At 36.8% G+C, this 23,600-nt stretch overlaps 1 protein-coding gene across 1 annotated transcript; it reads right to left on the reverse strand.

Annotated features, from left to right (window-relative positions):
* Positions 1-800: 800 nt before the first annotated feature.
* On the reverse strand, positions 801-21,352 carry LOC126973393 (uncharacterized). Its single transcript, XM_050820648.1, has 5 exons — positions 21,311-21,352; positions 4,977-5,268; positions 2,944-3,122; positions 2,717-2,867; positions 801-1,009 (listed from the first exon to the last, which is right to left on the reverse strand). The coding sequence occupies exons 1-5, from the start codon at positions 21,350-21,352 to the stop codon at positions 801-803; spliced, it is 873 nt and encodes a 290-aa protein (XP_050676605.1).
* Positions 21,353-23,600: the final 2,248 nt, after the last annotated feature.

Raw genomic sequence — 23,600 nt, forward strand, 5'->3', positions numbered from 1 at the left:
TTAAATGTGAAAGTTTCAATGTCTGGATGTATGTTTGAACTTCTTTAAAGCAAAATCTACTGAATAGATTTTGATGAAACTTTACAATAATATAGCTTACACACCAGAATAACAAATAGGCTATAATTTATGAAACTATACTGTGAATTATACAAAATATAAAAGAAGTGTGATTGTTGCTAATGAATACAACTAGCGCCATCTCTTATCTAGTTGCAAGCAAAAGATCAATACAATTTATATGGCAAAACAACGTTTGCCGGGTCAGCTAGTCCTACATAAAGAAACTTGCCCTCGTTAATAGCGATTATCGTGTACTCTACATTAAATACTACTCCGCTCACACGACTGGAACCAAAGTATTAAAGCTTTCAATGCCTGGTTCACTGAGAGGCACGTCAATCACGCCTTTTCCCCGTCGGAGTAGGCAGAGACAACAGAACTCCACTTGCTTCTATCCTGACATACCTCACGCGCTTATTTACATTAATTTCTCATATCATACAAGCTCGCCGGTTCCGGATGTCTTCGGGCCTTTCCCTTAATCAAAACGTCCCGAATTTGGTCGCCGAATGTTCCACCGCGATCGACTTGCCCACACACACTTGCCTAATATATTTGATTAGTCATTTGTTCTTCATTCGAGGTGGATACCTTTAGTAAAAGCGAGTACCAACCACCTAAGAGCTAGCAACGTTTCTGTAATATCTCTACTGATGAAAGAAAAATCCTATAAAAATAACTTATGAAGAACAAATTTGATGGAAGATATAAAAATTTAAAATGGTCAAAAAATAATTTTATTGATTTACCTGAATGGGTTGAACAGTACTAGCACCTAACTCACATGAAGAACAAATAAAATTGGCCGGTGCATGAGTGGCACTTTGAAAATCATACGGTATACTTGACAACCACGATTGTTCAGGAGCTTTTTCCAGCAAGTGTTCCTTCCCTGAAAACATATTATTATCATTATTATACGACGATATTTTTTTATTCACAAATCACTCACAAACCATTCTTGGCCCTCAAATATCAATTACTTAGTGAGACCCAAAGCAAAAACAAACCAACGTGCCATACATTGTCGGCGATCGCGTGATCCTCCCGAACATTGTCGAAGGTTTTAAGAATAGCTCACTAGGAACCGGATATAATTTATTATATTATAGTAAAATATATGTCAATACAAAAGCAATTAATAAAACGTTTTTGTGCACGCCATCTACACAATGAGGTGGTAACTACGAACATTACGACTACTACGAGTACGTTTCAAGAAAGTACAATAAAACCACACTGCAAGCGGGGAGTGAGCTCACTCTCTTCAATAAATCAAAGCGCAAACACAGATTAAACATCGAGTACTAAATTATCAAGCTTTTTGTAACTTTTCCTCCTCCCTGCGTCGTAATCCTCAGTACTGAGGGTCGTGACCACCCCTCTATATCACTTTCTCACGTATGATCGCTCTCCATCTATTCCTGTCTCTGGCGGTGTGAAAGGCATTGTGAACCGTAGAGTCGAGGGCGGAGCGGATCTGATCGGACCATCGTGTTGGACTGCGTCCACGAGGCCTCTTCCCATCTATTTTGCCGACCACAATGAGCCTCTCAAGGTTTCCATCGTCCTTCCTTGCGATGTGACCGAAGTATTCTAAAACTCTGCGCAGACATTCGGAAGACAATCGCGAGGAGATCCTGAGTTCACGCAGTATGGAGAGATTAGATCGAAATGCTGTCCAGGGGATACGGAGCATCTTTCTCCAGCACCACATCTCAAAGGCGTCAATGCGTTTGCGGTCTGCAGCTTTCAGTGTCCAAGTCTCAGCGCCGTACGAAAATTTTGAGAAGACTAGGGTCCGTACCAGTTTGGTCTTAGTTTTTACGGAAATGTTGCGATCTCTCCAGATTCTTCCAAGCTGAGACATAGCGCTCATAGCCATGCCAATTCTCCTGCGTACTTCCCTCTCGCACGAACCATCGTTACTTATGTTGGAACCCAGGTAGATAAGGTTGTCCACCATTTCTAGGCCCAGCGCACCAGTTAGTTCCAACTTCCCAGATCTATCCACCACCATGACTTTGGTCTTGGACCTGTTTATGGGAAGTCCCATCTCTCCACTAATCCGCTCCATACGTTCAAGAAGTGTAACTTTTATAAAATAAATATTTGTACAGTTGAAATAAATTATTCATTGAAGTCAAAGAGAGGCAGATCACTAACAGCGCCATCAGCGCCTACAGTTATATTTAAAATAAAATATACATATTTGAAATATGACAGACACCTAAAGTTCTGATAATTGTTTGTGTCACCTTACTAATTTCGGCCTCCAAAGCCCCCGCCCGGCTTTGCTGTAAAAGCCTTCAGGGCTATCAGCACGGAGGAGGTTTTTATTCGGTAGGGGGTGTTTACTGTTTACACCCGAGCCCGACATATGGGCCCCATTTCGGGGTCTTCAATACGTAAATGTATTTTACTCCTCTCGAAAAAAAAAACGTTACTAATTACCGTCGAAAACAAGAATTGCGGTGGTTCGATCTATAACGAATAGTCCACTAGAGTCTCAAGTAAGCTTTTGAGCGGACACGAATAATCAGTATCATTTTGACATTATAAGTTCACGATATATAATTGCTTTTGCTTAAACCCTTCAAACATATCTGTTGGCTAGGAATTAGATCGGCTCCTCCAAATATCAATCAATTACCGTTTTGAACTCGCTCCCAATTAATGGAAATGTAATTGTCCCTGTCAAAGCGATTCGACATCATATGCACACCAAGAATTCTCATTAGATTATTTATCACGTGTGCCTTATGGCCAGGAGCACCATTTGTTATGGATGATAGTTTCAAGATCTGAAACAGTATTTTAAAGTTTTAGTTTAGCAACCAATCAATAATACGAAGATAAAGATAATCGCTATTATTTTACCTGTTTGCCTTCCTGAAAGCCAAAGTATGGTGTATCTTCCCCGTCACTGGTAAACCATACATAATTTTTTGTCACCAATACATCTTCATTTTTAATTTCATGAAACACAACGCAAGTCAACAATTCGATTGTCGTCATTGCGTAAGAGAGCAGATTATGATCTGGTGTGCCACCTTTAAACAATTAAGTTGACATATTTGCTCTTATTACCCACACAACAATAATTATTGGTAATCCTCCTTATGCGACGTCAAATAATAGGACTTATTTTCATCTAAAGCATATTTAAATGACGGAGACATGAAGATAAACGTAAAAGAAGAAAACATACAAAGAAAATCACTAAGGATAGAACGAACCTACAAACGAAAGACTACAAACAATTCGGGTTCTTAAAAAGCTAATAAAAAGCTTCAATATTAGCCATTCAATAATAGCATACAGAGGGCTGTCTCTGGAAGTACTCAATGTGTACCGGCATGTAGTAACAAAACTTTAACTGCCTTACAAATAAACTTGGTATAAAGTTATAACTGAGAATAAAGAAAAGAATATGCGAAAAGTTGAATATATCGCTGACAACAATGTCAAAACAATGATTATTCTGAAGTTTACCGAATGTCAAGGAGCCATGCAAATAAACGCGGGAAACATTATACGACCGAATAAATCAATCGTAAGCAAAATATATATTTGTAAACATTTTGAACATTCTTGGATTATACTCGGGTATAACTTTATACAAATATTATTTGTAAAGGTTTAGGAGTAGTAACTATAAACTATTTCATCAACGAAAATACCACATATTCCAAAACCCTACCATTCTGCAGCTACTTTTATAGCAAAATTCACCTTAATTTGTAATACAACAGCGGTTTAATTTCAGCGTTGTGTTGCTTAACAAATGGATATAAGAATCACTGCTCTCGGTCTACTAGTTTAAGAGTATTGTTGATCAAAAATACCTCTTTACCTACGGGCGCAGCTAGGTCGACTGAAGAGCGACGTTAACCCCGCTATACGTTCGACCTTATAATAAATAATTTAGACCTTAGATATATGTAGATATATCTAAGGCCTAAATTATTAATTCCTTCTATTAATTAGATAGTAAGCTCGTATGTAAATATTTAATATTTTAAATCTAAAGATTTAAAAAAAATGACATTGAGAATCTGGACCCGAGAGTTATTTTCTCCTCGATACCACAAAAATATAGTTTTCAGACGTTCTTAACAAAAACGTTCTGCGTTAGATGTCAAATAAGACACCAGTGTCAATTTTAATTCGCCACCGTACACCGTTCAACTATGACGTTATCATCTTTTTCCTTTATTTGTCCAAAAATTTCAAGCGACCCATATACGCTTGCACAGCACACGTTTGGCTGTAAGGAACAATGCGACTTTAGTAAAATGAAAAAAGTACTTAGCAACCGCTGTCTTAAGATTTCCTTGCGCACTCGTTTACTGCACTGTTACATCTGGCCCATACTTCTATACGGATGCGAGTCGTGGACTATTGAAGAAGACCTCAGGAAACGTATAGAAGATTTTAAATGTGGGCCTATAGACATATGTTGGTTATTAGTTGGACTCACAAGGTCACGAATGTGGAAGTTCTGCGCAATCAAAAACGCGACCTCATGCAAACCATCAAGATGAGGAAAGTCGCTTATTTGGGGACGTGCTTAGGCACGAGAGGTACGAACTCCTACAACTCATCATGATGGAAAAAGTTGCCGGAAGAAGAGGCGTAGGTCGCAGAAAAAAGTCTTGGCTGCGCAACATCCTAGAGTGGACAGGAATCGCGTGTGCGGCAGAACTACATATTTCGCCTCGCGATGGACAAAAATTTAAAATTACAAAGCTGACTGCCAACCTTCGCTCGTCGGAGAGGCACGTGAAGAAGAAAAAGAAGAACAATGCGACTCTTGATATTTAGTTGGATCAAGGTTATTTTCTTGCGTCAAGAAAATATAATAATATACAAAAAAATCATCAAATTATTGTTGAAGCTCTAAAACTTACGTAACTCATCCTGTAAGCCGTACAAAACAATTCCTAAAGGCCACACTTTATCCTTGTAATATTCAAAGTTTTCAGTTGTGAGTTTCGTAGTAACATCGGCGCTGCGACGTTGGGAAACTCTTACGGAATAAGTACCACATTCATTAAAATAATGTGCATTAATATAATTGCGATCGGTTGAAGAAAGAATAGAAGTACTGTTATCTTGGTCCTGAAAGTCAAAGAATACTTTATTTAAAGGACGAAATTTCAAACATATCACGCTTTTAAAAAATACTTTCCAAATAATTAACTTTTACATACGCATTTAATCAAAATGCATTTCATTGTAAACACAGCAGAGTTTAGGATAAAACATCAAAATACAATACTTCATCCTCATCATTTTGTATGACTTTCCATGACAGTGCATTTAAAGGACTACTTGCCACGTACTCCTTCTTCCTGGAATGAGGTATCGGCCACATTTTCAAACCGACATAACTTTTGGACCTAGCTAGGACCATGCTCCTCAATGTCCGGCAACGCATCATTAAAATCTCTGGTTTTGCAGATTTATACGTAGCTGTTTCCACTTTTCTTCAAATGAATACTTGTCCGTCTGCCGTTTATTAACTAACGAAAACGGTCGGTGTGAGTTCCTTTTGCCGTATTTAGTTCTTGATATTTCATCTAAATAAATGGAATTTGATCATTTTTGAAGTGTAATCTTCTATTGGCACACACATTTTTCGTAGGTAGTAGTTAGAAGGTTAGGCAGAGGTGAGAGACTCGATATGTTGAATTCGGGACCGTCCAGTGTAACAGAACGAGAAAGATACAGTCAGATGTTCTTAGCTGCTGAACGGTGAAAGGGTCGATCCGGTGATTTCGGGACCTCCGAGTGCACCCGAACGAAAACGATACAGTCAGCTGCTCTTCACTGCTGAGTCGCTATATTGAGTATATACAATAATTGTGTATTTTAATTAAATAGTTATTATGGGTATGTAATAATAATTATTTTAACAATTATTTGGTGTACATTGTGAGGTTAGTGTGGTGTATCGTGCTTATATTATATATTGAAGAAACATAGGTGTGGAGGCAATGGAGGTTGACAGAATAAGGGAAGGTGGCTTGAACAGTGGTGTGAGTGGGATGAATATAGAGGTAGTGTCAGGTTTAGCTTTAGATTGAGGGCATTGTAGGGGAAAGTATGTATGTTTGGGAGGAGGAGATTGATTCGTTTACTGCGCATCTAGACAAAATATGTAGGATCAAAGTTATCTGCAAATGACTATCTTAAATAAGCATAAACATTTAATGTTCGGACTTATTCTGAAACGAAATAAAAGTGGTGTATGTAAAATTCCCCCACATAATACAAATCTGGCTAAACGACAATTCTATATTTACTGTAACCAGATATATAATATAGCCAACGCAAGACTAAACATATACCCACAGACTTTATTACAATGAAAGAAAATTACCAAAAACTGGCTCCATGGGCTAATTTCCATGAGACCGAGAATATAAGACAATAAAACATTTTAATAATTAATATACCTATACAAATCATAATAACATATCTAAACACTATCACAAATTCAAATTCAAATATTTTTATTCAAAATATGATTTATAATCACTTATTGAACGTCAAAATCTACCACCCATTCAAAAGAGACTGCCTCAGACCTGAGAAGAATGGGCGCAAGAAACTCAGCGGGCTTTTTTTTATATAAAATATGGATTACAATGTAATATCGTACAATAAACATTTATAATTAAAGAGCCTGAGGGTGTTCGCTTTAATCCCAGTCCGTGGTGTCATTAAGAAAATCGTTTATGCTATAATAACCTTTCCCACACAAACGTTTTTAACAATTCTTTTAAATTTCGTAACACATTTGTTTTGTACATTTTTGTAACACTCCCTATCACATCCACCCAAAACACACACACACACACTCATTCTCAGAAGTTATACTTTTATTTTATTTTATTCTCACTTTTGTATTTAGACGGTATTTTTATTTTATTTTATCTGATTTTGATAATTTGACTTGACTATGTAGTCTGGTACCGAGGAGTCACTGACAGCTGAAACACAATTCATACTAGTTTAGCTGTCTTTGCTCCCTGTAATGTATGTAAATAATCTATATATATAAAAATGAATTGCTGTTCGTTAGTCTCGTTAACTCGAGAACGGCTGGACCGATTTGGCTAATTTTGGTCTTGAATTATTTGTGGAAGTCCAGGGAAGGTTTAAAAGGTGAATAAATATGAAAGTGTTCGGAATTAAATAAAAACAACATATTTGTTTTTCCTTTGATGTGTGCCCTGTTGTCCGATATTTGTTTTGTATGGACATATTTTCTATGAGAGAATTTACTGACGCACGGTTTGACAGTTCTGCTGTGAAACAATCTCATTACAACAAGAGGGAGCATATTTTACGAAATAATTCTTGATGTTATGATATATTATTGACAAATTAATAAAAAACATTATATTATTTATTACATACAGAACAACGTCTGTCGGGTTAACTAGTTAATAATATAATTTAAGGGAAATAAAGTTATTATTAAAGTTAAATTACAGTAAAAGTTTAATTATTTTCATATTAACATATTCACTTACCTGTTCTTGAAATTTTTTTACCAAATCATCACTGTTGATTTGAGACACTAAAAAAGATTGTTCTTTTTAATTCCATTTAAATAGATTATTTAAATTCAATTTTTTTTAAATATCCTACCTGTTTGTTCAATACTTGCACGCAACATATCGACTATGATACGTGTAATGTCTTTTTGATTTATGCATTTATATCCGATTGGCATTTCCTGAAAATGAGCACACTTTAACTCAAAACAATTTATATTACAAAAAATTTTGAGAGCAAAAATAAAGAAGTCAACATCTTGACTGTTGCTTCTCAATAAGCACATAAGTGAATTTACTAGAAACTGTAATTACACTAGGAACAGACATAAACTTATAATGCCTACTACTCGGCTAAGTCTACTAAGTAAGTCTTTTGTGGGGCGATGTATATGCTTTTACAACAAGATCCCTGAAAGTGTTCAAAACAAAAGTATTACGATATTCAAAAGAATTGTAAAAAAAACGTTCGTGTGGTTAAGGTTACTATAACATAAATGACTTTCTTAATGATACCACAGATTGGGAATGGAGTGACCGTCCTCAGGCAATTAAATAATAAGTTTAAATGTATGATATTACTTTTTTTCATATTTTTTATGAAAAAAGCCAGCTGAGATTGTTGCGCCCATTTTTCAAAGGTATCAGGCTTTATTTTTGTAATGGGTGGTAGTTTTTGAACTTCAATAAGTGATGTCACATCCTATTTTGAATAAAAATATTTGAATTTGAATACAATAAACGAAAATCTAATAATTAAAATAAATGGAAAGTGAATGCCTGGCGTCCATCGCAATAAGACCTTTTAAGCTCAGCATTAAACGATTTGAAATTGTGTTTCATAAAAATACAATGGTTTCCTCAGACTATTCCAATAAAAAAATTCGTTCATGATGAATATCTATTTATTTATTCAAATAAAATTTGAAAAACAAAATTTTATGAACGATGCGGGACTCGAGCCCGGCGTTCCGTGCCGGTGCTCTAACCAACTGAGCTAACCGTTCGAGTGATGTATCGTCATAAAATCTTGTATGCTTTGTTCAACTCTCAGGTTGTGGCTTCATTTATTTATTTATTATTCTTAAAAATATTTACGAAGGTGGTTGACAAATCGTTTCTTTTTTGAGAAATATTATTAAAATTACTACTCACAATGACATTTCTTTTAAAATCGTATTTTCCCGGTGGGCAGGTTTTGCGTTTATCAGGGTTGGTTATGTGCAAAACTTTGTTGTTGTGGTTTAGGCTATTGTTCAATGGTGTCATGAAAAATTTAAGGCACACCTCTTTCTGTATGGCCGATATTGTTGCCAATATCTCATCTTGTGAGTGAAGATCTTAAAAAATACAAATGAACACTTGCTATAAATCTTCGACAAGTGTTTCGCCTCTACAAATCAAGATCTCCGGAGGCACCCTCGTGTAGAGACACAACACATGTCGAATTGGTTGAAGACGAATCTAAGCGGAATTTACACTCAAGAAGGGTGGCAACATTTAAATAATAATGGATTTATGATGTTTAGTGAAATTAATATCTCCTCCTATATGCTCATAAACATATTAGCCAACTTAAAAAGAATAGTGATGTTCATAATGTCAATACTCGAAACAAACATAAACTCGCAATTCTATCTACTAGGCTCCGTAAAATTGCTAAATCTTTTAAAGTGGATTGTGTTATATTTTATAATACACTCCCAAATTATATTAAAATATTGCCTATTAAAAAAAAATAATGCATCGTTGCCAATTATAATGTGAATGATTATTTCAATGATAAAGATTTTTTTTTATGGAATAGGAGGACAAACGAGCGTACGGTTACGTACGTATGATATATATAAAATATATATATATATATATATATATATATATATATATATATATATATATATAAAAATATATTTCTCTGTAAAAAAAGTGTGGGGTGCTTTTTAAGATATTATTAAAATAATAATTCTTCTACACCCCACGCTTTTGTTTATAATGAAATATATTTTTTTACACTATTTTCAATTTAAATTTATTAAAATTTATTTTCTATTTTTTAGTTGAATTTTATATAAAACGTGTTTTTAGTTTTTTTAAAACTAAGTATTATTTATTTTTGGTGTAGATTTTTTCTTAGAATCTTCTATACCAATTGAAAAGTTCTATAACTATTTCCACAATTATTAACAAAATGACAATTACAATGTATCATGTTCCTACAGCATAAAACGTAATAATGTAAATAAAAAGCTTTACCGTAGTCCCTTGTATTGATAGCATAATGGACGACTCCTTTTCTCCACAGGCAGTGTGATAACTCAAACAAATATAGAAGAATAACAACCTTCATATCCTTAAAATGGTTTATAACACATTCAGCGCATTTCCAAAGTTTTGCAATAATATATAGCCGCACTCCATTTTATGACCAATAAATTTTATCGATGTTTTACCAACGATGTTGTAACAAATATAAGCGATGAAAATCTAATCCAGTGAAAACAACTATTAAGCTAATATCTGGAACCAGGCCACTCCACCTCATGAGTCTGTAGCTCCATGTTCTAGTGCTGGAAATCAGCCCACCACCGCCATTGAACCTGTGAACAGAAGCAAAACAATTGAGAAGGTTGATGAAGTTTGCCTTTTTAAAGAAAAGATCAGTGCCCAACTGGATGGGTACCAGAAAAGATATGACTTCCTAAGGTACTGCGAAGAAAACTCCGCAGTATGATCCTCCAATCTGGAGGTACCCAACAGGCCAGTAAGAATGGGCCTCTTGTTGACGAACCCTACATCCGTACAGCTGAGACAGCTTGCATGGAGGTCGACGACGATACCATTGTTGCCATGTGGTTCAGAGGAGGAGATGATCGAAGCGACACGAACAAGCTACAATATTATCGGAGCCCAAGGAACAACTGCTTACATTGTTCAAGTTGAAGATGTCAGAGTCGCCAAGCTGTACGTGGAGAGGTACAGAAAGATCGAACTCTAGCGTACAACAGTGAGCAACCTAGGCTAGGTTGTCGAGGGCTGAAGGAAAACAGTAAACCCGTCCGGTAATAATAGACGTTAACTGTACCCTATGTAGTACTGGGGACAACAACTACAACTGCTATGTCTGCGTGGACTATAAAACTAGGTCAACAGTAATAAAAATAAAACTTTAAATGTAAAATCAGAATTTAGCTATTTGTGGGTCGGTGAATCAACCACGATCAAGATCAATTCAATCCAATTGGGGCAGCTAAAACACCAATAAAAGAGGTGAGGATCTACTTACCCTTTATCAGCTAACCTTTATATACTTACAGAGGCTCTGAGCCAACTTTCGTTACAGCGCGAGCACAAATTATAATTGTTTCATATCCACACATCACTGACTGGCACGTGTCAGATGATCTTTCATGCTCAGATCATAGGTGGATTAGGGGGCGCAATTTGTGCTCAGGACCCGGCTCAAGCCTGGGCCTATCTGGCCTCGCAGAGGCCATACCTGAAAGCATAGACGCCACCACCGTGGCGCAATGGACTATAGCCGCCCACAACCGACCCTGCAAGCAAGGAACTAGCAAGTCCTGGGCTCAAACCAACAAGACAGGGCAGAGGCCAATCAGAATGAAGTTGCACCAGTGGGCGCGCAAGAAGGGAGGCCTTTCAGCCCGAGAAGAAGAAGACAGCACCAATGACGACTGCAGACAGAGACCCATAGCGATCCTGTGCCCTCCACCTCCAAAGAGGCGGCAGCGGAACAGAGAACGAAGGAGTCACTGCCAGCGATATTACAGCTATTACAGTCTATTCAATATCGAAGTGTGTTTTATTTAGTCGAGATTTGATTTGAATTACGTATTTTACTTACAAAAACGATTCTTGCAACAATAACAATGGATAAATGTGTAATAAAACTATTAGAAGTACCCGATATAAACAGACCAATAACTAGATAACGACCACGACTACACCGATGACTGCTGCCGCGGACGCTGACACCTTTACAGGGCCCGATAAGGCCAGAGTCTCTGCGCCAAAGGTGCATTTGGCTAACCAAGCCCTTACCGTTAAAATCCGCGCCGACTGGCATAGACACAATATCTCTCACGTTTCTAACTTCAACACGGTGTGCCGCTCGTACGTACCAGCTGTCAGCTACCGGACTGGACTCACCTCCTGGAATGTTGGGGCGGGCTCCGGTGTCACTGCTACGGCGGGACTCTTCCAATACTAACAAGGGTTAGAGCGTGGGGAAGAATACCGCGACTGCTGCTACCGATAGTGCAGCTGATGACCCTGATTTTAACCCTGTTTCACTTAGTATACTCGCGAGGGAGATTATGATACTTAAATGTAGCTGGGATGAAGAGGTACCTTTAAATATTAAATCTCATTTCTTAAATTTCGTTCAGTCACTTTCGGCTCTTAACTCTCTTCGCATTCCTCGTTGGGTATCTTGTAGCAGACCCTCTTTGACCAAGCTTCACATCTTTACAGATGCCTCGGAACTTTGTTATGCTGCTTGTATATATATGAGGACGATAACAGTAGATGGTTTAGTTTGCGTTCGCCTGTTGGCTTCCAAAAACAAGATAGCGCCTGTAAAACCCACAACTATACCACGCTTAGAGTTGTGTGGTGCCTTACTATGTACATGTCTTTATAAAAAGGTACGCAATTCACTTACTGTAGATTTCAATACCTGTTCATTTTGGTGTTACTCGACGATTGTTCTGGATTGGCTCTCTAGAGAGCCAAGACGACTTGAACAATTTGTCCGAAACAGAGTCGTTGCAATACAAGAAGTGACAGTTGGCGAGATGTGGAACTATGTGCCTTCTAAAAGCAATCCCGCCGATCTGGCTTCTCGAGGGGTGAAGGCTAATATCAGCGCGTCCACTCTTTGGTGGTGAGGTCCAGATTTTATCAATCAGACTAACATCCAATTTCCTACAATACCTAATTCACAGTCTCGTTCATTACCCGATACAACTTTGCATTCAAGTATTGATGACAACAAAAATGATATCAATTTAATTTCAAATTTAATACATAAATGACCTTCTTTACAAATTTGGTCAGAGTCATAGCATTCATAAAAAGATTTATAAATAATTGTAGGAATCATAAAACCAAAATATTACCTCACCTAACTCTTTCAGAATTACAAATGTCACGGCTCTATATATTAATTATTAGGGTAAGGTGGGGTACAATGTGTAACAATGCAATCATCTATGTTTCTGACATATATTTTTATAATGTTTGTACACAGTTTTCACAAACTTAAGCGGCCATCTTTGAACAGTTGTAATCGCTTCAGTCTGTACCGCGTTTTAGAAAGAACAAACAAAAATCTAATTCATGTGATCAAAATTAGAAAACATCAGATCAAATTTATTAATTTTTTTCTTGGTGTATTATGTAAAGGTAAGTGATAGTGATTTTCTTCTATTCGCTGTATATTTATCTTCAAATTATCGTTAAGTAGATTTTAACATATCTGAAAAGACTCTATTGATATTTTTTTCGATTTGTCTCACCTGGGGCACTGTGTTACATTGTAACAATGATACCCAACTAACATTTCTTTAGGTTTTAAAAGAAAATCGTATAAACGAAACCTTAAAAAAGTAAACAAAAAAAACATATCACAAAGAAAAGAAATTCACTGCGAGAGAGCTGAATAACTTCGATAATTACTGAAGAATTTTAAAATGATGTATATAAAGTCAGCTATTTACGTAAAAATGGAAAAGTTGAAAGTCATTTCTGCTTTCCTCTTGAACCAGATATGGGAACGGTATCTTTGGTAGACATGTTCAGATTTATCTTTCACTTGAAAACGTTTTTCTGCTATTTTGTTGTTGTAATATTGTGCCCCTTATCCTGTAACAGATACGGGGTTCACTGTTACTAGCAACGGATTTGATTAAAGTGCAATTTAAGTAAAGAAGTTCCTTATAAAAGTTGTGTTTAAATAATTTTAAAAGAAGAGAGATTATTAAAGTTTATATACATGCTAGTGAGAAGTTGATTAAATAAATATTTTAGTCGCTACATTATCGTTTGTTTTTTTGTAACAATGTGCCCCACCTTCCCTACAGATTTCTCATGTTCCCTGTTCAATGTTCCCCGATGAATATGCAACTCTTATCGAAAACCAGGCCTTACATAAGAAAAACCGATTAATAAGTCTTTCAACTTTTATTACTTCAGAAAATTTAATACATGTAGGTGTTCGTCTTAAAAATTCTAATTATTACTATGATGTTAAGCACTCTCTCTTATTGTGTATCACTGAAATGATCGGGAATACAATATTTTGGATTGAGTTACAATAAAACCTTTTATAGAATTTGAATACTGGCCTCTTAGAATCTTAATGACATTCATACAATTAAAAACAAAGTTCAAAATCAAAAACTATGTTTGTTTAAATTTGACACGTCGTTAACAGAAATGGAGCTCACGCGTGAACATTTCCGTGCCATTATTTATTACAATTTTCGTCGCAGCTTATCTCAAGTAACGTCTCAAGGACCTAAAATTATCAGCGGATTTTTAATCTTTTTGAAATAATTAGAAACATTGAAAATAAACAAATCTTGATTTGTTATTGTGTACACAAAAGTTGTAAATTATATAAATTAAGTGTGGAATATCGCAAAAATCTCAAAGTTACTGGAATACTAACTGAGTTATACCGGCCCAACTGTTATAATTACTAAAAAAATCAAAAATACAAAAAACGAGCGAAGTAATTTGTTTTAGTTACAACTAATAGTTGTTAGCGTTGTAGTGCGTTGTCGTTTGGAAGCTATATACAATTTATAACACTTTTACACTGCTCACAGTTATTACGTGAGTTACGAGTTCGTGAGTTACGTTCATACTCACTTCATTGGCCCTGTTTGTCTCTCTCAACTTGACAAAAATGTGGAAGCTGAGCTGAATACCAGCGGGCCTACCATGAACTCTTATTGCGATTCAATTGACAACCTAAAATGCACTACATTGCTATTTCGTATCACGACGTAATTAGAGCTATCTAATCGCATATGATATGTATATATTATAACACTAGAAATAAAGGATTGCTTGTAACTAATTCTAGTAGGCTTCATAAGATACATAATAGCTTTAAGGGTAAATGTATACACTTCTACAATAAAGTCCCAGCCACTGTTCAGGCATTATCTATAAATAAATTTAAATGTTTTATAAAAAAATGGCTCCGTCGTAAATCCTATTACTCCACTGCTGAATATCTAAATGATCGGACAGCCTGGGACTAGATTGTGATTATTTTATAGCGACTGTACAATATTGTATATTTTTATTGAAAAGAGCGCAAAAAAAAGGAATGCTGGGAGAGTTTCTTGCGCCGCTTCTTCTCTCTCAGAGCGCCATTTGTTTCCGAAGCGGTAGTAGTATCTAGTAGTATAAGAAATGACATCAAAAAGAATTCTAAAGGAATCAAATTTGAGAAAAATAAATGCCTTTTATGCATAAATCGCAATAATGTCAAAAATGATATCAACTGAATCGCAAGCTGATTTAGTTCGTTCATTCATTCGTACCATGAGGTGTTATTCCAACCTAAACGGGATAGCTTATTTGTCAAAGTGACCGATTCGAAAAAAGTTGCTACTTCCTTAGAGGAAAGTGAATCGTGCTGTTAATAACTTTTAAAAATAGTGAAAACATAGAAAATAATTTTTTTATTGATTAAAGATGAGATAAGAATACAGCCCTGATTCGATGCGTCAGTTAAAGCAGCATCTGACTGCAAAAAACAGGCGTATCGAGCTTGGGTTACGGCGCTGGGCACAAAGGATCCGAACTGCACAGTTCTTAAGAGGAAATACAACCGTGCTTCCAGATTTTTTAAGCGGCAAATCGTCCGTGCAAAGTGAAAACACGTCATTAAAATCGGCGAGCAGCTTTCCAGTTACCCGACCGGAACACGCAAGTTCTGGTCGTTGTAGAAAGCTGCTCTTGGTAACTTCAGCCAGCCGTCCATGCCGCCGTTGCACATGAGGAATGACACCCTGGCCCATACGGCAAAAGGGAAAGCCGATCTCTTGTGCACTCTTTTCGCCTCCAACTCGACTCTTGACGACAACGGAAAAACACCGCCGACCATCCCGCGGTGTCAGAGCTCTATGCCTGAAGCACAGTTCAGACAGAAAACTGTTAAGCGAGCTCTGTTTTCGTTGGACGTCAGGAAGTCCAGCGGGCCGGATGGCATTTCTCCAATCGTGCTTAGAACGGGTGCCCCTGAGTTGACGCCGGTGCTAAGGCGTTTACTTCGGCACTCTTATTCTAAAGGCGTAGTCCCTGACTCATGGAAGTCAGCCCTTGTCCATTCATCCAAAAAAAGGAGACAGTTCGGATCCGGCAAACTACAGGCCTATTGCTATTACCTCCCTGCTCTCCAAAATCATGGAGAGCATAATAAGCCGTCAGCTCTTGGTATACCTAGAGGGTCACCAGTTGATCAACGACCGACAGTACAGGTTTAGCCATGGTCGGTCGGCAGGTGATCTTCTGGTATACCTAACACATAGATGGGCTGCGGCTATTGAAAGCAAGGGGGAAGGCCTGGCAGTTAGCCTGGATATAGCGAAGGCCTTTGATCGTGTATGGCACGTGTGTTGTTCCTATATCAAATTGTAAGCAATTCTGTCAACAACAAACGCGTGTGTACCGTTTTCGTATCGAGAGAGCGACTACGACAAAAGGAACCAATTGACTCAATTTAGGCGATTGATTTTCGGCGCGCTAGTGACATATCTACCTCTTTTAATACAATAATATCATTGTGTAAACCCAATATAACATTCAGTAACCTCGTAGTTCCATACCAAAAATAAATCCAAGAGATAAAACAATCATAGGTATAACGTTTGGTAATAACACTCATAATATTAGAAATAAGGAACTAATTAAAAATATAGTAAAACTAATTAATATTTGCAATAACACCAAATCCAAAGTGATGATGTGTACATTCCCATACTCCTCGCATTTGATTGACACAGGAGCAAAATAGAAAAATATTTAAATTAAATACAACTTTGTATAATGCGATATTTTACAATAGGGTTAAAACTTAGTATCCCTTGGCACGAATTTGGATGTAAAACATATTGTAGTTGATAGAGCTTTAGTCCACGATTACAAGGATACCACTCTTATTACAAGGTAATGCACCGTTTCCAAAAAAATAACGAAAAAAATTCTAACCCAAAATAGATAAATCACGTAAATAAAAACAAGATGAGCGCTGCCATCGCGGCGGGAGGCTAAAAACTGTCATAAAATGATTTTGGTTTCTTACTAAAATATAAGTACAGGCAAAGGGTTCAAGCTCATACAGCCATAAATTAGTAAAAGTAATAAATCCCCAAAGCTCTATGAACTGCAATTCATTAAAATTGGTTAGGTTATGTTAGAACAGTTAAAACAACGCACGAGCCGAGCGTAGCGTGCCGCGGCAGCGTCCGGCGAGTGCCAGAACCAAATTGTAGGCGTTTCCCCCATTAATAAAGTAGGGAGAGGGGAGGGTAGACTTTTATTTTGGTTTTTCATGAAAACTGTGTATTACGTTGTTATAAGAGTGGTAGCACTATAATCGTGGACAAAAGCTCTATCATATACAATTCATAAAAATTGGTTAGGTTAGGTTATGTTAGAACAGTTAAACCAACGCACGAGCCAAGCGTAGCGTGCCGCGGCAGCGGCCGGCGAGTGCCAGAACCAAATTGTAATAAGAGTGGTATCATTATAATCGTGGACTAAAGCTCTATCAACTACAATATTTTTTACAACCAAATTCGTGCTATGGGATATTTATTTACGTGATTTACCTGTTTTAGGTAAAAAGGTTTGTTTTTTTGTGATTTTCTTGAAAACGGTGCATTACCTTGTAATAATAGTGGTATCATTGTAATCGTGGACAAGAGCTCTATCAACTACAATATTTTTTACATCCAAATTCGTGCTAAGGGATACTAAGTCCAACCCCACAATAGTGTAAATTTAATTTTATTTGATACAAATAAATTGATCAATTATAAGCTGAAACGAAAACCTACTACTTAGATTTAAGCGACGCGACAGCTGGCTACGTTAGTAGCTTATAGTTTTAGTCAACACGCTACTTCCTATGTAGTGATATTTAATAAACATGCCTCTATTGCGAAAAATTGTAAAATAATTTATATACAAGCCTCTATTGGGGAATGTATTAATACTAATGTACAAAAAGTAATTCACCATATGTAACTGTTACTGCTAGAGATAATCATAATATAAAGCTCATAAATATTGTTCACCAGAACATACAAGGTATCTCAAGTAAGGAATTAGAAATTTAACTGTTTTTGAGCTGCTGTAATACATTATGTATTACAGAACATTGGCGTAAAAGTCATCAGCTCCAGTTTAGTTTTAGAGAACGTAGTCAGTTCGTTTTGTAGAAGTAGAGCAATACATGGAGGTTCCCTAATTATTATTAATATATATATAATCTGTTGATTAAAATGTGAAAATATAAGACATATTGTTAATCTCTGTATAGAACAACTAATTGAGATAGCTTGTATAGAACTAGAGCAATTTATTATAGTAAGTGTATACCGCCCCCCCACTGCATCATATGAACAATTCCAACATGAATGGAGGAGGTACTATCAAAATTTAGCGTAAGTCAATTATAGTGTGTGGTGATTTTAATATAAACTTGCTTGAACCTTCGGTCAATTGTACTAGTCTTAAAAATTTTTTCAAAGTTTTAATTTGTTCAATGTATTTTGGGAACCTACTAGAATCACTTCTACAACAGCAACCTGTTCAGATAATATTTTTACAAATGTTACTATTACTAGTAAACTCTATAATTAATAATCTTTAGTCCGACCATAGTGGGCAACTTGTAAAAGTAAATACAAGATTGGACAATATCAGACCAAAAAAGGTGACGCTTATACCAGTTACGGGTAGCCGTCTTGAGAAGCTTAGAAATAATTTGGTAAATACGATACCATTTTTACACTGTGGTGAAACTGCTAATTTTCACTATAACTTAGTCTTCAATTCCTTCTGTGAGGAATTTGACAGGATTTTTACTCCAGTAACGGTAACAGTAAACAACAGATATTGTTTAAATGATTGGGCAACAATGGGTATCCACAAAAGTCGTAAATGCTTATGAGACTTTTATTATGAGAAACATTAAAATAAAAGTGAAGAATTTAAAATATATGTAAAAAAATACTCCAAGCTCTTTAGAGTAGTTTGTCATTAAGCGAAAACACGTTTCTAAAATTAAAAACAGTAAACATTCCAAGCCGCTTTTTCTTCATTAAAGAAGTAATGGCTTGGAATGTAATTAGCAATGAAGCTGGTAGATAGAATTGCCGTAACACCTCTATCTGTTTAAATATTAATAATCACGTTATAAATTTGGAAATAGAAATTGCAAATGAATTCGATAATTATTATTATTACTCCGAAATCCCGATTATCACGACCAGACATTAACTCTTCACCAAAAGCAGCACATGATATGCTTAAATTACACGCACCAGTATCTTCCAATGATTTGAAATTTAAGTATGTTAAAGGTAGCGATATAATAAAAATCTTCAAATTCATTAAAAAATACAAAGGATATACCACCTGAATTAGCAATAATATTGAACGAATGCATAGATGAGGGTTTGTTCCCTGACCTCATGAAATACAGCAAAGTTATACCTTTGTATAAATCGGGCAGTTCTTTTGACCCTGCTTATTTCAGGCCTATTTCAGTGCTACCTGTTTTTAGTAAAATTTTTGAAAAACTTTTGCTTCAACAGCTACAAATGCATTTTTGTAAATTAATGAACAAAATTCAATTTGGTTTCACTTGCTACACTTACTAGACTCATTGAGCACATCTTTGAATCCTGGGAAGAGTCACAGGATGCATTGGGCATTTTTTGTGATTTGTCCAAAGCATTTGACTGCGTCCACCATGAAACTTTACTCCTAAAACGACAGCATTATGGAGTATAAAGTGGAGCGCTAAATCTGTTAAAATCATATTTAAGCGAAAGAGTTCAGATAGTCGATGTAAATGATCTTAGAGTAAACCTGTGGGAATAGGTATTCCCCAGGGTTCTCGGTCCTTTCTTGTTTCTTATATATATTAACGATCTACCGTTTGTGGTAGATAATAGCCATGAGATTGTATTGTTTGCTGATGATACTTCACTTATTTTTAAAGTGAAGCGAGGTGCAGATATTGATGACGAGGTAAAAAATGCACTCTCAAAGAAGGTGCTTTGAGACGAATAATCTGCACTTAAACAGTAAAAAAACAAAGTGTTTTCGGTTCATTACACCAAACACAGCGGAGGTACAAACCAACGTACATATAAATAACCAGAGATTGGAACTTATGGGCACTACGGTATTCTTGAGTATCACGTTAGATAAAAGCTTCAATGGGGTCCACATATTACCCACCTAGCAGATAGACTCAGCTCTGCGGCATATGCAGTTAGAATGATTAGAGAGTACACGAATGTTGCGACCGCTAGATAAGTGTACTTCAGTTATTTTCACAGCATCATGACGTACGGTATTTTACTGTGGGGTCATGCTGCTGACATTGGTATAGTGTTTCCTCTGCAAAAGAGAGCTGTTCGTGCTATATATCAGTTTGGTTATAGTCTCTCAAAGAAAAATTTTAAGAAATAAATATTATGACTGTTCATTGTCAGTTAGACATTTATGAATATCTAATATACCTACGTTCACAAAAATCGTCACCTTTTTGCTCTTAATAGTGATTTTCATTATTATAACACCAAAATATAAGGGATTGCTTGTAACTAATTCTAGTAGGCTTCATAAGATACATAATAGCTTTGAGGGTAAATGTATACACTTTCATAATAAAGTCCCAGCCACTGTTCAGGCATTATCTATAAATAAATTTAAATGTTTTATAAAAAAATGGTCGTCTTAAATCCTATGATATACATAGGTAGTGACGACCATTTTTAATAGTTTTCAATATTTGATTTCTGTTGCTTACTTCGAATAGACTCCAGCATGTCATTTATATAAATCGTAAGTGCTACTTATCCTAGTAACATTTACGGCAGGCAGCTTTAACTTATACTTACTTAAGTGTCATAGTTTTTTTACAAAAATGTACTAAAGGACAGCTTTGCATGGGGTGGAAGACATTACCCTGCCGTCGAAAGGAGACTTTATCCAGGGTAATCTCTCCCGTTCTTCCGCAATATTTTTTTTCAGATAATTCTTGGACCTTAAACAACTGCGTACGGAATGATTGGTTCAGAGGATTTTAGACAAGAAACTCTGAACTAAGTTTAAGGGCCCCAGAAGCAACTTATCTAGATCAACCAAGTTTGATACAAAAAAAATGTTTCTGATTTCTTCGAAAACTCAAAGAAGTTCAAGTTGTCAAGTACGCAAATTTAAATGGAGTAACTTTGCTGCAGCCAACCCCCTGCATAATTAATTTACAACCACTAGATGTTGCCTATCACCTCGCAAGGCTAGATATAATTCAGTCATTAATAATTGGATGGTAAAAAACCCAATAGAACTGTAAGATCTACAATATACCGTGGTAAATAAAGATCTTACTTACTTACCCATTTGTAAGTACAATTTTGTCGCAGGCTTTTAGCCGACATCTTAACAGATGAAGGTTTCTTTCTATGCTCCTCGGCAACAGACAGAGAAATGAATAGTGAACTTCATGACCTAGATGTTTCTTCAATTGCTTTGCTCTCAGTAGCTGCAGAACTACCTCCAGATGTGACCTAGATGGAATTACCTTCATCATCCACCGTACGTCAGTCAGAGTCTTCAACATCAGTATCAGTATTCATAAATGAAACTGCGGTGTCTAGAGCCAATTCACCGTCAATTTTGACTCAAGAGGAATAGAAGCAAGCAATTGCAATATTCAGACAATCAGCAGAGGTAGCTTCTACAATCTCAAGATCTGGATATACAGAATAGTCAAATGACAAAGGAGTCACGACAAATGTTTGAAGTTTTACCACAAATGATTAGTCTATTTCCAGAAGCTGCAAATAGAAAAATCTTCGTCCTGGTAGACACACCGAAAAAACCAAAACTAAAATTACTATAACTAAAAAAACAGAAAGTTAAACAAAGAAAAATATAGGTTGTGCAGTCAAGTGACAGACAAAGACAAGTATGATAATAGCTCTGATACTAAGGGTATGTTCCGATATGCACTGCCAGCACTGCACTGTGCTAGAAAAATTGGTTCCGTTATGGACTGCCAGCATAGTGCTACAGTACCCTAGGGAAATATATAGCGTCATAAGTCGCCGCCATATTCTAATGTGAGCACTGGCGTTTTCGAGGTAAGGCACTCGCAGTACTTTGATCACGTGCTCAGTCAAAACCACTCGAGTGCCTAAAATATTAATTAAAATATTTTTAATTTGACAGTACTCCAACAAAAGATTTTTTAGTGAACTAGAAAACTTTAACACACTCATTTGAATGCTGCGTCAAAAAATGCGGCTGACATACTGTCCGGATTGCGTTCCCTTGTAAATAGAAACCAGTATAACTGGCTATAAAAGGAACGGCTTCACATTATACTAAATTGGCGTCACTCTGTACAGTGGTCGCAGTGCATATCGGAACATACCCTAAATTGGATGAAATGCCAGAGGTGATTGATTATTGGTTTTGATTCATGTGTTCGGAGAAGAGAAAGTTAGGACATGAGAATTAGTGCTTTTTGTGGCAAATATGTCCATGAAATTTGCGTTGGAGTCTCCAAAGATGATAAAGAACACTTTATTTGTCCTAATTGCTCCAATTAAGAATAGGAAGTGATGTAGATTTAATTATATTTTTTTTTAATTGAATTTTTTTCTTTATTTACATTAGACCATGACAACAGACCATGAAAAAAACTAGCATGGAGCCCCAGAATCTCGAGCTCGCCAAGGCGGCGGCAACCCGGGAGCTATCGAATACAAGACTCCCAGCGTATGATAGGGAGACGGAGACTGAGGAGGTAGCCAACCCGAATCTAGACCTTCACCGACATAGACTTCCCTCCTGTTCCTCACGGGATGACCCGTGGATTCAGTCTGGGACAGGAGAGGACCCCTGCTCAAGCTTCTCCTCCTGGGACCATGTAGAAGAGGATGTAATATCAACTGGTGAGGTGTCCTTGGAGAGGGAGCTCGATGATGAGTACATCAAAGAAGGGGAGGTAGAACACGAACGCCAAATGGGGGGCCTGAGGATGTGAGGGAGATCGGAGAGGGGACACTCCTGGTCGACCTCTCATACCTAAAATCTGGGGTAGAGAGACGCAGAACAGCTGGAATTATAGAAAGAATTGTGAAATCCTACGTCGACAAACCCCAAGATGTTACGACAACTCCCTCCGACAAAAGGGGAGTGTTCCGGGTTAGGGGAGGAAGGGGCGACAAAGACAGGCGGCCAGAGGAAGCAACCTCGCATCAGGCATATCCGATTCCTTCCACTAGTGTAAATCCGGATAAACCCGTCTCGGAAGAGATTATAATAATCCCCGAACTCCGAGGGGGGTTTAGATTGTATCCTCGGTACCCAGGTTTCCCGTACTGCACTGTCCGGTACGGGAAACATGGGTTGACCGAGGAATTAGTCAGCAAAATCAAGAAAGAAAATCCTGATGAGGGATTGCTGTGGATCGTGGAGGCTAGCCTAAGGAAGATAGGTAAGGCTCGTCAGATATTAAACTTGTATTAGTTTAAATTTTTGTTTAATTATTTTACCTATTTTTAAACCCGGGTAAAGGCTCCCTACTTGGGGGGTAACGTCCCCCACCCAGCCGGGAGATAATAGCCGGATGTTACTTTGGTATAAATCATTAATTACTCTTAAAGTATTAATGATGTA

This window comes from Leptidea sinapis, chromosome 2 (genome assembly GCF_905404315.1).
Source record: "Leptidea sinapis chromosome 2, ilLepSina1.1, whole genome shotgun sequence".
Classification (NCBI taxonomy): domain Eukaryota; kingdom Metazoa; phylum Arthropoda; class Insecta; order Lepidoptera; family Pieridae; genus Leptidea; species Leptidea sinapis.